Raw genomic sequence first — 13,988 nt, 5'->3', positions numbered from 1 at the left:
TTATTTTGTTTTTTTGTCCAAGTTTACCGAATGTTACTGGAAGCTACCTCAAACTATGAAAGCGCCGTTGAATACCTTGCACCTCTCCACTGTTACCCTTGTGTTCAGCTCTAATTAATTATTGAGTCACATATTTGGAAATATTACTGTAAAACTGAATTTTGCAGCTAGCAGCATGGCAGTAGCATGATTGGGTTCAAGTACAACATTTTACGCAGTTTCCCAGAAGTAAACATGTGCAGAGGTTTACCAATCTGCAAACTGTGGAACGATTTTAGAATAATGTTCCTGAACATAAAATTGTAAATATCTTGAATATTATAAAGAGAATCTGGAGAAATCTCTGTTGCGCAAAGGACAAGGCCAAAAATTGATACTGGCTGCGCGTGGTCTTTGGGCTCTTGGATAGCACCGCATTAAAAACAGACACGATTCTGTCATGAAAATCAGTACGTGGGCTCAGGAGCCCTTCCAGAAACAGGTCATAGTTTGCAGTGCCATCCAAAAATGCAGGTTAAAGCTCTGTCGTGAACATAATACAGAAATCCCACCGTCTTCTTTGGATTAAAGCCCATCAAACATGGATTGAGGCAAAGTGAAATACTGTTCTGTGGTCAGACAAATTAAAATTTGTAATTGTTTTTAAAAACTTTTGGATGCTGTATCCTCTGAACTAAAGAGAGGATCAACCATCTGGCTTGTTGTCAGTGCTCAGTTCAAAATCCTGCATCTTTAACAGTATAAGGGTTCATTAGTGACTGATGGCAGCTCGCACACGGAAAAGTACCGTCAACGCTGAAAGATGCATATAGGTTTGCGAACAACATGCACCGCCATTCATTTTCAGGAAGAACTACAAATTTCAGTAAAGCAAGTTCAGCATCTGTTAGAACAGCATGACTTCATAGTAGAAAAGTGCTGAACTGACCCAAAGTCCAGACTTCACTTATTAAAAACATTTGGTGGATCATCATCGTCAGACCCAGCAGTGCCGAGCAGTCAGAATCCTATATCAGTCAAGAATGAGACAACATTCCTCTCCCAGACGTCCAGCAGCTGGTCTCCTCAGTTCTGAGACATTAACAGACTGTTGTTAAAAGAGGAGATGCTACACAGTGGTAAAAATGGCACTCTGTCAAATATGAGATGCTTTTCTGCCATTAAATTCAAATTGAGTAGTGACTCTATAGTGTGGTCCACGCCAAATCCCTTTGGAGTTGTGTCAGGAAGGACATCTGGTATTTAAAATAAATCAGATGGGAATAAGGGAGCAGTAGAAAAAAGCTTCACCATCTATGGGATACAATGTACATCACCCAAAATTGGAACAGTAAACTTCTAAAGCAGGGGTCTCAAACTTGCGGCCTGGGGCCCACTTGCAGCCCACCTCACCCCTACTTCACGTTTGCAGTTTTGTTATACAATATTTGAAATTAAAACGAAAAACGAAACACATTTTTGGAAATATTTGTGGGTGTTTTCTTGTTTGATTTTGTACTACTTGAAGACTAAAGTGGTCCTCCAATGAGATGACAGTGCCAGCAGTGGCCCACGACTCATTTAAGGTTGAGACCCCTGTTCTAAAGATTATGTTGAGACATTTCTGAATTTGAAGCAAACTTTGAATTCAGTCATTGCAGACCAATGATGGCCGGCAACATCAAGTCCATGAGAAACTGTGCATATAAATATGATTTCCAGTGAGAAAAGGTTGCTATATTATTAATAGATAGGCCCGCAAACTGGCTCCTGAAGTAAACTAGTACACCACTTCAACTGTGCTGTTGGAAACTGATGAAATGTGTCAGCAAAGCAGGTAAAACTTTGTGTTGTAGGCTTCTGTCCCGACAGGTACAGACCAGAAAGCCCATACAGGTAAAATTCTGTTTATTTCCTCCATGTTGCAGTTGTCATTACTGATTACTGCTTTGCTACTTCTGATGGATCATCACTTGGTGGGTTTTGTGACCAGATGCCCCATGTTGTATCCAAACCAGTATGGAGGAGTGTCGCTGCTGTGCTCCCAGTATGTCACACGTGGCTGAAGTTTTGAGGCAGCTGCCCTGAGGAAACACACCTTCATCGATCGGTTAAAGTTTTGGGCAGGAGTTTAGCTTTGCTGTGAACTTTTAAGAGCATGCCATACCTCGAGATGCCGCTGCAGCAGGCCATCGTGATGGAACTGAGTGGAGGACAAATTCTTTCCAAGTACCAAAGTGTGAGATCTGTGAGAAGAACACAACCACTCACATCAAGCTCTCGCAAGTACTGAGATCCACTTGTCAGATACTGCACGGCCATATCGGTCATCTGGGGCAGGGGGAGAAAAATGAAAAAATGGCATGAAATGACAAGAAGAAAGGCAGTTCCTTCAACTGGATAACATTAAATGCCTTAGTAATGTGCACGTTTATACCTTAAAACAGCCGACCATCCGCAGTGCGACCAGGCCTCTGCAGTAAAACGAAAAGGCTCTGACGGCTGCGTCAGACAGAGCCACACAATGAGAGATATCGACATGTTCCAGGTCTGTCACATTCTTGCACAGCTTCTGCTCATTGTGAGAAACAAAGAAAATGAGAGATGTGTGATGAAGTGTTACTGATTAGAAAATAAATGAGGACTAAACATGGAGGAAATTGGAAATCATTTCTTCAATGGTGTTGGCTTGTTGAAAGCAAAAGATTCATTGAAATAGCTGTGGAAAAAAAAAAGGGTTTCATTTTGTAAAACCATTAGTCCAGGAAAAGCTTTGGATACAAATGTAATTCCCATCAGTTGTCAATGTTACAAAACAATGTGAGAAGAAGAAACTGAACTGAACAGTTGGCTGAAATTCCAGATAAATATGCACCTTAATTCCAGCGTCTGTGACAGAGAAGCACTTGGCAATAACCAATTTCCTCAAGGGAATTCCCTCAAGAGTGGCCAGTCCCTAAAAATGCAAATACCCAAGTTACAGGCTGTTCTTCAAATTCCCAAAATTCAAATCATCAGCAATGCGTGAAAACAAGAGCAAACATGGTAACAGTACTTGATCCTGGATGTTGCAGCTGCTGAGGTCAAGTGAGCAGAGAGAGCTCCCACCCAGCCACTCCACGGCCGAGTCCGTCAGCCTCTCGCAGTAACTCAGATTGAGATGGAGAAGTTTACACAACCTAACAAGTTGGAAAAAACGCAAACAAAAGCTGCTTTATGATAGTATTTAGGCTCGGTTCTGGGTAAATACTCGTGAAAAAAAAACTGTCATATAATCAGAGACGTAACTGTGCGTACCTTTGTGCAATCCTCATGACAGAGATGTCGGTGATGTGACTGCAGTGACTGACATTCAGTTCTTGCAGTTCATTCGCTGAGCAGCCTTTAGTCAAATACTGCACCCCAACATCAGTCACCCTGAAACACATTATTTAAAGAAATGTAAAGAAAAGGTATGAAAAGTGAGACTTCGGTCATCACAAACAAGCACACACCTGTTGCAATACGAGATGTTAAGATATCGCAGATGTTGGAGGGAGGCTACAGATTTGAGGCTTGCGTCAGTCATCCTGGGGCATTCTGCAGCGTGGAGCCTGCGGAGACCTTGTGAGCTTCTGAACAGGGCGTTCCAGCTCAAGTCTGTGAGCTGGTAGTTGCCTAACGCACAAGCATTGTGTACAACATAGTGGAGAATAACTGGAGCAGTATTAAAACTCTTCACACAATGGGGAAATAATTATTTGATTCCCTGCTGAAATTTTAAGTTTGCTCGCTTGAAAAAAATGAACAGCCTCTAATTTTTATTGTAGTTCCATTTTAATGGAAAAAGACAGAAATCAACCAAAACACATTACATACAAGTTATAAATTGATTTGAATGTCATTGAGTGAAATGAGTATTTCCATCCCAAGCAAAACACGACTTAGTACTTGGTGGAGAAACCTGTGTTGGCAGGCACAGGTAGGTCACCAGGTTGGGACACATCTTAGGAGAGACTTTGGCCAACTCCTCCTCAATTTGTTGGCCTCTGCTTGGGCACTCAAAGCTTCAAGTCCTGTAGAATTGTCCTGTACCAGTATCAGAAAAAAACAGTCCCAATGGATAATGTTTCCAAGTCCATGCTTCACTATCGGGATGGTATTTTTTGGGTCATACTCAGTACTTTTCTTCGTTCAAACGTAACGGTTTGAGTTAATACTGTAAAGCTTGATTATAGTTTCATCTGACCACAGCACTTTCTCCCAAGCCTTCTGTAAATCATTTAGATGTTCACTGGCAAACTTACCTGTGGCTTCTTGAGCAGGGGGACAATGTGGGTTCAATCCATTATGACGTAGTCTATTGCCAAGCTGATTAACAAGGTCCTCCTGTGTAGTTTTGTGCTGATCCACACACAATTTTCACCCCATGAGGCATCGTCTTGTATGGAGCTCCAGAATGAAGGACGAGCAATGATCATTTTATAGTTCTTCTATTTCTGAATAATTGCACTAATAGTTCTCACCAAGCTTCTTGCTGATGTTGTTGTACCTCATTTCAACCTTTCCCAGGTCTACCATCTTGCCCCTGATGTCCTGTGGCAGCACTTTGGTCATGTCTATGATGGTGGAGAGGTTGGAATGGACAAAACTGATTATGTGGACAGGTGTGCTTTGTACATATAATGAGTTGCAATCAGGAGTATCTTTGTTTGACTGACTGAAATCTGTGTGCAACTTGGGCACACAACCAATCTGTGGAATCATGAATTATTCAAATACTTATTTCACTCAATGGCACTTAAATCAATTTGTAACTTTGATGTAATGTGTTTTTTCTGGATATTTCCTTGATATTCTGACTCTCCTTTTAAATGAAACTACCATAAAATTTAGAGACTGATCATTTGTTTATAAGCCGCAAACTTACAAATACAGCAAGGGATCAAATAATTATTTCCCCCACTGTGCGTGTATTGAAATGAAGACTGTGGGATGTGATCGCACCCTCTATGCTGAAAGACTTCAGTTTGGCTGCTTCAGCAACAGCTTTGAAAGCGATATCGGAAAGATGTGGTGCATCCAGCAGAGAAATAGCAGACAAGCAGTGACATCTGGTAAGGAGGGCCTGTTAGAGAAGAGCAACATGGGGTTAAGGGTGTGGGTACAAAGAATTATGCACAAGACAAGACACATTCATGTGCCATGATTTACACTCACCAGGACACAGCTATCTGAAAGCGTGAGCATGTCGTTGATCACAATCTCTTCAAGTGCAGGACATCCAGCAGAAATATATCTGAACCCAGCCACGGTCAACTAGGAGGAGAGGGGAAAATCTGTGTCTATTTCATCATCTCAATCAGTCTCCTGGATGCACTTTTCCTCATTCATAGAATTTTCAGGGCCCCATAAAACTATACATCTGGAAGCAAACTAATACGCATTCCCAGAAGAGTGTCTTTCATGTTGCAGTACGTGGGTTACGTTACAGAGTGTACACATGCTGAATGGGTGGGCCAACCCAAACCTCTGCTTGGCCACAGCTGCCTTTTCCTCTCTTCTGCTCATTCGCTCGGAGCTCTCCCCGAGTGCAAACCCCAGCAACGCCAGGAACAAGAGAGAACACGTGCAAACAGACGAGTTACTGGATTTGTTGAAGACGGACTGAGGAGGTCAAAAGCCATTTGCTGTTTTCAGCTGAATTTGAGTGGAGCAGCTGAGAGAAACGCATCAACTGACCTGGGTGCAGCCGGACAAGTTGAGGTGGATGAGATTGTGGCAGCCCTTCCCTGTGGCCAGGTACAGAAAACCTTCGTCTGTGAATCTGTCGCAGTAGGCCAAACTCAGATACTGAAGGCTCAGGCAGTTTCTGTTAGATGTAAGAAATGATGAAGGCAAATTATTTGTGTTAATGAGCCTTGTACAGATCATAGCTGGTTGTTTGGTTGTTTGTTTTTAGCACAAAAAAGTTACATTTGAAAAGAAAATGGCATAAAAAAGGAAAATGTCATTGTCAATTAAAGGTGAGCATCCTCACATTATTCTGTGGGAAAATGTGAATCAGATAGCATTGCATAATACTGCAAGCTGTGAGAGAGCAACACCATCATGGAAATCGATCAACCTGTCATACAATTATACAGTGCAACATCTGTTTCTCTAAATCATTTTGCTGGCACAGACCGCATTCATTTCGGACATGAAATACAAGCCAGCTGTGGGCTTCAACTGGACAAACAGACACGTAGATAATTCTGGAACCTGAGGGGCGGGATGCCATCAGAAAGAAACATTATGCACACCGATACACCGTTTGTAGCATCTGTTAAATCTATTCTGGTGACAAAGTCTAAATCACTGATGGTTTTACCACAAATGGAGACCTACCTGGAAAGCTCTTGTAGAGTTTTGTTTGTTAAGAGGGTGCAAGAAAGGTTCAAGTAGAGCAGGCAGGGACAGCCCTCCAAAATTCTCTGGACCATCATATCCTACAAAAGGAGAGATTGAAATGTTACTTCCCATCCAACCAGGAAGGAACCTGTTACTAGAATCTATATTTGGAAAACTGACCATTGCCTGTTTATTTATCGGTGGATGAAACCAATTAGAATCAGGGTTTTGTCAAGGTTTAGAAAGTCAAAGTCAAACTTTAGAAAACTGTAAATGTGCACATACAAAAGCAAGATGCATTTTTCTGTAGCTTTAAGATGTTCATTGTTAACATGTTCACTTACTGTAACATTAAAGCACTCAGCCACATTGAGCTCCTGCAGGTTTCTGCATTCACCTGCAATAAAACAGTAAGCAGTATAGAACAGATACATGTTTACTTGTACTATGCTGAATATTTTTTGAAATACTTTATGTCTGTATCTTAATGAATGAACAAGTATTGTCATAGTAATCCACTGTATTTTAAAGCTGTACATACACCAGTCAGGAATAACATTTTGACCACCTGCCTAATATTGTGTTGGTTGCTGTCAAAACAGCCCTGACCATCGAGGCACGGACTCTACCAGACCCCTGAAGGTGTTTCTGTGGTATCAGACACCAAGATGTTAGCAAAAAATCCTTAAAGTCCTCTAAGTTGTGAGCTGGGGGATCCATGGATTTGACTTGTTTGTTCAGCACATCCCACAGATGTTCAATTAGATTGAGATTTGGGGAATTTGGAGACCAAGTCAACAACTTAAACTCATCTTTGTGCTCTTCAAAAGTTCCTGAACCATTTTTGCTTTGAGACAGGGTGCATTATCCTGCTGAAAGAACACAGCAGAACATTGCCCAAAGCATCACACTGCCTCCACCAGCTTGCCTTCTTCCTACAGTGGGTCCTGGTGCCGGGTGTTCTCCAAGTAAGCGACACACCTGCACCCAGCCAACCATGTGATTTATAAGAAAACATGATTCACCAGACGAGAACACCTTCTTCCATTGCTCCATGGTCCAGTTCTGATACTCATGTGCCCCTTGTTAGTTTATTTTTGAGCAAACTGCAATGGACTGTGTATTCTAACACCTTTCTATCAGGACCAACGCTAACTTTTTCGGCAGTTTAAGCTGAAGTAGCTCGTCTGCTGGATTGGACCACACAGGCCACCCTTCGCTCCCCACAAGGATCAGTGAGCCTCGGCCTCCCATATTCATTCCTTGAACCACTTTTGATAGGTACTGACCACTGAAGACGAGGAACACCCCACAAGCTGCAGTTTTGGAGATGTTCTGGCCATCATAATTTGGCCCTTGTCAACCTCGCTCAGATACTCACGCTTGCTTGTTTTTCCTGCTTCTAACACCAACTTTGAGGACAAAATGTTCACTCACTCGATAACATAGAGATAAGTGTTATTCACTTCACCTGTGATTGGTCATAATGTTATAACAGATTGGTGTGTTACCTCTCACTTCTGCAGGGATGACAGCTCCTGTGTACAATCAACAATATCAAATTTGCCCTTTGACCTGTTAGTTTGAAAACTTTCATCAGAAGCTGATTTGACTCCAGTTCATCTTGCTGAAGAGACAATCCTCCCTGCAGGGTTCAGGATGCGTGCAATCCCCCCTCTCCTCTTATTCTGCCTTTTCCTCCTGCTGCTCCCATCCATCCAAATGAAAAAACCAGAAAAGGGCAGAGGCCTCAAAGGAGCAAGGCACAAACTCACACGGGACAGGTATGGATTATTCTTACATTTAATTAAATTTCTGCAGCCCATTTTTCACAGATTAATCAGCTGTTTGTGTTTGAATCGTCAGGGCAAGAGGTCCTCGCCGTCACAGCAGGTCAGGCCCATCTGGTCTTGTGTCACCCAACTGTTTAGAGTCAACAGAATCTGGGCATGTCTTTGTAGACTGCCAAGATCGGCGTCTCTCTTTTATTCCCACTGCAAACACATGGTCCAACAAACCCAAGCACCTCCTTCTAGCCCGCAACCGAATTAAAGTCCTTCATGATGGAGCCTTCCTCGGATACGAGAATTTAGATAGTCTGGACTTGCAGCAGAACCAGATCTCTCTAGTGGAGGATGGGGCCTTCCAGGGTCTGACAAAGCTTACCACCCTGCTGCTTCAGCACAACCGCCTCCAAACACTTAGTGAGGAGGCTCTCATCCCCATGCCAAACCTTGGCTACTTGCGTTTATATGATAACCCCTGGAACTGTCTCTGCCCAATGGATAGTCTTGTACGCACTCTTCAGGTGCCAAGCAACCGTAATCTAGGAAACCACGCCAGGTAAGTGATTCCAACAAAACTCAATATGTGGTGTGCACTTTTTAAGTCATCACTCAGTGTCCGAATGTCCCCTCTGCTAGGTGTGCCAAGCCCATCTGGTTAAAAAACATGAAGTTGAAGCACATTGATCCTGAGTTACTCTGTAAAGAACCAGACCCGGCCAACAACCAACAGAGTGATGAAACGGGTTACACGGGCGTTTTAGAGCCCAGTTCAATTCGAAGCAAACCAGATGCTACTACAGTCTGCTTCACCTACCATTACCCCCAAATACGGATGGACTGCAGTAACCGAGGCAAGCTCTCTGCACTCTACCCTCCTCTCCTCTGAGCCATTTCCTGAGAGGTTTATCACATGTGTTTTTGTTATGTAAGAGAGGGGTTAGGAAAAATACCTGCGACTGTCAGAGAGCACGTATGCTCATGATTAAATATTGCTGTTGCTTGGCTGGGACGACTAAACAACTCACTCAAAGAATTTTCACAGCCTAACGTAAAACAAGCAAACATGCACGTGTGGGTTTGCAAATGTGTGCTTACTTAACTTCTTATATTATCACTTTATAGGAGTTTGTCACCTTATAAATTTGAAAAGAAAGCCAACATCTGGCTTTTTTATGAGAACAGTCCTATTAAAAATAGAAAACCATTTGTAGTGCGTCCAAAAAAGGACTAAATCAGATGTACTACTATCATCCTGCTGGCCCGAAGCCTGGATTTTAGTGTTTAACTCATTTTCTGGATAGAAACAGAACTCCAATTTGTCTCTGCGCTACATTTTAGTTACTAATCATCCAGCAGTGGAACTTGTGCTGACTTCTTGGAGCACTCTTGGGTTTGACCAATTTGAATTGAATGCATGAAAAATTGAGCTGAACATATAGATAAAGCTTTTTCTGCATTTATTTATGCTCAGGTTTAACTGAGGTGCCCTCAGGTATCCCCGACAACGTTGTCCACATCGACCTGTCGCAGAATTCGATCAGTCACCTCAAAGCTAGAGACTTTCATGCCGCGAAGAGTCTCCGAACCCTTAATCTCAGCAATAACAACATGGAGCACCTGGACAAAGGTAAGCATGCTATTATTACCTATTTTATAATAATCAGGGAATACAACAGCATGTACGGCGCTCAATAGGTTTGTATCCACATGCACAACTGCAAATTTGTATACGCCACTTTCTTTATGTGATGGATACCATATGGATATGCAAAGTCAAAAGGTTAAGAACAGTTATACAACTCTTGCCGCCTTCTGTTTCCCATTTTGTGTTTTCAGAGACAGCGGGCGTTCTGCCATCGTTCTGTATACTGTAATAATTTAATTTATGGTGGGGAAAGCTTAGGAGGTTGAAGACAAAGTGATCAGTGTGGTGAAGTTATTCAGACACACACTGAAGACAGGCTGAGCATTTATATTAAAGTCTGACTGCACTGCTTTTGCTCTTCATATATTTATACTGAGAGAGTCAAGAAGCTAACGGAAGCTGTGCCCATAAACCTCTGCTTTCTCTCTCTCACTCTCAGGCTCCCTGACTGGGCTCTTGCATCTCCAGGAGCTGGACTTGTCAAACAACAACCTGACGTTTGTCCAGCACGGGGTTCTTGAAGACCTCTACTTCCTGTTACATTTAAAACTGGAAGGAAACCTCTGGGTGTGTGACTACAGGTGGGTTCCTCTGCTCAAATTTTTATAAGCATCTTTTTTCAATGTTAAATGCTGACAAGTTAACTAAAAACTCCCTGCCTTTTTTCAGCATTCAATACATGGTTTACTGGCTAAGCCTCCATCCAGGAGTGAGTCCTTCAGGCCTGGTGTGCTACTCTCCTCTGGAATACGCTGGGGAGAGCGTGGAGGAGTATGTGAAAGCTTACAACAGAGAGTGTCCAAAGCAGCAAAGCAGGCCAGATCAAGACCAGACAGACCCCGAGCTCTGGAACACACTGATGGAAGCACAGGCAGAGCTGGAGGAGGAGGAGCTGGAGCCGAGCGCCTTGAGGGTGCCACAGAAATACCAGATCATCAGATTGTCCTGACTCAAGTTAAAATATGAACCTTAAAGGCTGTTTGTTTTGCCTTCATTAACCTGTTCTGTAATTTGTAAAGCAAAAAGTCTGCATCAGATGAAAAAAATATTTTTTTGTTGCTTTTATGTGTTATCGGTGTTGTGTTTGTAATTCAAATATATAAAGATCGACATTTTGATTAGTTTGACTCATTATTATGGTTATAATAATAATAATAATAATAATCATAATCATAATGCAAATTGCATTGATCATTGCACACCTGCATATAAACCACCTTAAATCCAGCATTGAACACTTACTGACAAATCTCAGGCTGGACCACTGCAGGGACGTGCAGCCACGCAGGTTAAGATGGGTCACAAATAAACGGTAACTCTGCAGAATGTTCTTCACTGTGCTGTCTGTTATCCAGTCTTTGGCCACAGATAGGTTGATCTAGTAAGAGCAACAATTAGGGGACATTCAGACTCTTGCTATTTAAACTAAAAAAAATTTAACAGCATCATAAATTAAACACAAGAAGTAATCTCTGAGTGCAGACCTGACTCCACAACACGCCCGACTGGATGATAGATTTCCACGTGCAGCATACTTCAGCACAGTTTAGCAGGTCTTGTAATTCTAAGTACTGAAAGATCTGAGGATTAAAATAACAAATCATCTTTTTTTTAATCACATGGAAAAACAGCAGACAAATGACACTTGACTTTTCTCTGAATACTTAAAGGGAGTTACAGTAAAACTCTGGTTTATAATGTTGTTGCCATGAGGTGATGAAATATTACAGTTAGGTTTGTAAACTTTTAACCAAACATTGAAGCATACTTAAAATAAAAACAAATTTTTTTATAAAACACAAACGTGGACATAGGATGTAGACACCATTTTTTGTATAAATACAACTTTCTCGCTTTCTGTTTGATGTTATTGGCCCTCTGACAGGGTCTGCTGGCACCTCTGCCCATTTTTGTGGCTGCAGATGTGAACAAGCACCCAAAGCCAAACATAGTCATGCTGAAACACTGTTCATCAACCGAGGACAGAAACAAATTCCACACAAACAGATGCTTCAACTGGTGAGTGGAGTCAGTGTTGGCGAGTGGCTATATATATATATATATATATATATATATATATATATATATATGCATACATGGACTCACAGGTCAGTTTATTAGGTACACCTTGTTTATACCCCTTTTTGCCTTCAAGATGTTCTTAATATTGGAAAGGTCTCATTCTGTTACATCCCAAAAGACGCTGCATAGTGGACTCATCTCAAACTGGTTTCATGAACATGATAATGTGAACTTTGTGTGTTGTCCTATTGGAAGCAGCCATCAGAAGATAGGTACACTGTGGTCATAAAGGGACAGTGAACAACAATACCAAGGTAGGCTGTGGTGTTTAAACTGTGCTGTGTTAGTACAGAGAGTGTACCAAGCAGCAGCAGCAGCCCAAGCAGTCAGTGTTGCAGACAAAATTGAGACTCAGAGCAGCCAATGGCTGTGCAAATTGCAGCCTCGGGTCCCTGTTGCCAACTTACAGGAGTGGCACCTGATCGTCTGCTGTAAGGATCCATGTGTTGTGCATTCAGAGATGTTTTTCTGCTTGGTTGTAATGAGTGGTTGTTTGAGATACTCCTGCCTTCCTATCAGCTCAAAACAGTCTGGCCAGTCTCCTCTGACCTCTGGCATGAAGAAAACATTTTCTTTTCCCCCACAGAGAACTGCCGCATGCTGGATATTTCCTCTTTTTTTGGACCTTTCGCTGTAAACCTTAGAGATTGTGTGGGAAAATTGGAGTGCATGAGCAGTTCCTGAAATGCTCAGACTATCCTGTGTGGCATCATAAACACACCACAGTCAAAGTCATTTAAATCACTTTTCTTCCCCATTCTGACGCTCGGTTTGAATTTCAGCCCTGACCACGTCTACATGTATAAATGCACTGAGTTGCTGCCATGTGCATTAAAAGATAGTTGAACAGGTGTACCTAATGAAGTGGCCTGTAAGTGTATATACACACGCACACTCTGGTATGTATTTAGATTAAAGGAAAATGATCTGCAAGTGACTTTAATCAAATACCCTCAAAGAGACTGGACTGTATGTTTACAGTGGAGTCTATTTAAAGAGTTATGTAACTGAAATCTGAGCTCATCGCTGACTGCTCAGAGAACAAGGGGCTGTTGCAGCCTGAAAAAAACAAAACAGACTTGCCATTATCTTTCTGTGTACAAACTCCAGGCTAAATACAAAGAAAACTGAGACAAGCATGCTGCTCGCTGTAAGAGAATCTACCTTCAGTAAGAAGCTGCTTGGGAGCACAGAGAGTGCATCACATCCTTTTTCACTCTGCTGATGCTTGTTGTCCATTTCAGTAAATCCCACTTGTAATATCAGAGGAAAATTCATACACACACAAAAGATAAAAAGTGTTCATTCAGTTTTGAAGTAGTCTTCTGTCCCTTTCAAGTCCTATCTTTACACCATGGAGCAGTGATACACTTAAGGCTGAGGCATCTAGCCTTTACAGGGGTCTCCAGTTTCTCAGTGAGAGCTGGAGTGTTCATTCATTTTTAACTTAGGAAAATATACATTTCTGCACAAAAGTATGACAACTGAGTTAAGAATATAAGTAAAAAGGTGCACAGGGACAAAATGAGTCACGGCAGTGGGAGGATACAGCATGGGAGCATGACTTTTAGTCTGGCAAATTTCTAAACCTCAGTGAGTGTTTTCTCTGGCTTTGTACATGAGGGAGCGAGAAAAAAAACAGCCAGCAGACCTCAGTATAATTTCTTCAGAAAAAAAACCCTAAAATGTTGACCTACCAGCTTTCATCCTCTTGTGTAATTTGACCCAGCTCAACAGTTTGGTAAGTGCAACCTGCCGGCATTTCATCTCAAAAGGCTTTTTTTGTCAAGTCCATCTGCAGAGTCAGCTCCAGGGTATCTCTCTTGCTCTGTGCAATGAACCTTTTCCACTTCCTGTCACCCAACAAGAAACAGCTCATCATTAATTCAGCAAACAGGGAGGCAGGCTGTCAGGAGCCAGGCTTAACTAACAAAGGATGGGAATCAAGTAACAAAAAAATAATAATTTATATAATTCACAATTTATAAAACAGTTTATTATGATTATAATTTCAGCCAAATCTGGACTGACAAATACTGGCCGAGTGAAACAGAACACCCTGATGACTTTACCTACTTATTACTTATTAACAGTGAGAGAAAGTCTTTAGGTTCTCTGAAGTT

The 13,988-nt window shown here is 41.9% G+C and overlaps 2 protein-coding genes across 4 annotated transcripts; one reads left to right on the top strand and one right to left on the bottom strand.

Annotated features, from left to right (window-relative positions):
- Positions 1-3: 3 nt before the first annotated feature.
- On the bottom strand, positions 4-13,744 carry fbxl13 (F-box and leucine-rich repeat protein 13). The gene is made up of 15 exons (XM_084936748.1): positions 13,643-13,744; positions 11,268-11,363; positions 11,026-11,161; positions 6,696-6,748; positions 6,349-6,449; positions 5,701-5,830; positions 5,179-5,277; positions 4,966-5,086; positions 3,474-3,636; positions 3,277-3,396; positions 3,035-3,158; positions 2,855-2,935; positions 2,417-2,551; positions 2,147-2,310; positions 4-2,063 (listed from the first exon to the last, which is right to left on the bottom strand). Exons 1-15 carry the CDS (start codon positions 13,742-13,744, stop codon positions 1,949-1,951), a joined length of 1,740 nt encoding a protein of 579 aa, XP_084792874.1. The 3' UTR covers positions 4-1,948.
- LOC146382482 (leucine-rich repeat-containing protein 17-like) lies at positions 5,512-10,888 on the top strand. 3 transcript variants are annotated; one of them, XM_084933129.1, is made up of 7 exons: positions 5,512-5,760; positions 8,003-8,135; positions 8,218-8,694; positions 8,775-8,989; positions 9,610-9,765; positions 10,223-10,364; positions 10,453-10,888. In XM_084933129.1, exons 2-7 carry the CDS (start codon positions 8,011-8,013, stop codon positions 10,730-10,732), a joined length of 1,395 nt encoding a protein of 464 aa, XP_084789255.1. In that variant the 5' UTR covers positions 5,512-5,760; positions 8,003-8,010; the 3' UTR covers positions 10,733-10,888. The 3 variants fall into 3 exon arrangements, with proteins under 3 accessions (XP_084789255.1, XP_084789254.1, XP_084789253.1); XM_084933128.1 differs by having other exon boundaries at positions 7,952-8,135; XM_084933127.1 differs by having other exon boundaries at positions 7,878-8,135.
- Positions 13,745-13,988: the final 244 nt, after the last annotated feature.

The sequence above is a fragment of the Perissodus microlepis genome, chromosome 7, assembly GCF_051167445.1.
Source record: "Perissodus microlepis isolate ML-2025 ecotype Zambia chromosome 7, ASM5116744v1, whole genome shotgun sequence".
Classification (NCBI taxonomy): domain Eukaryota; kingdom Metazoa; phylum Chordata; class Actinopteri; order Cichliformes; family Cichlidae; genus Perissodus; species Perissodus microlepis.
Note: the sequence above shows the minus strand (reverse complement) of the source record. Positions and strands in the feature narration are given on the sequence as shown.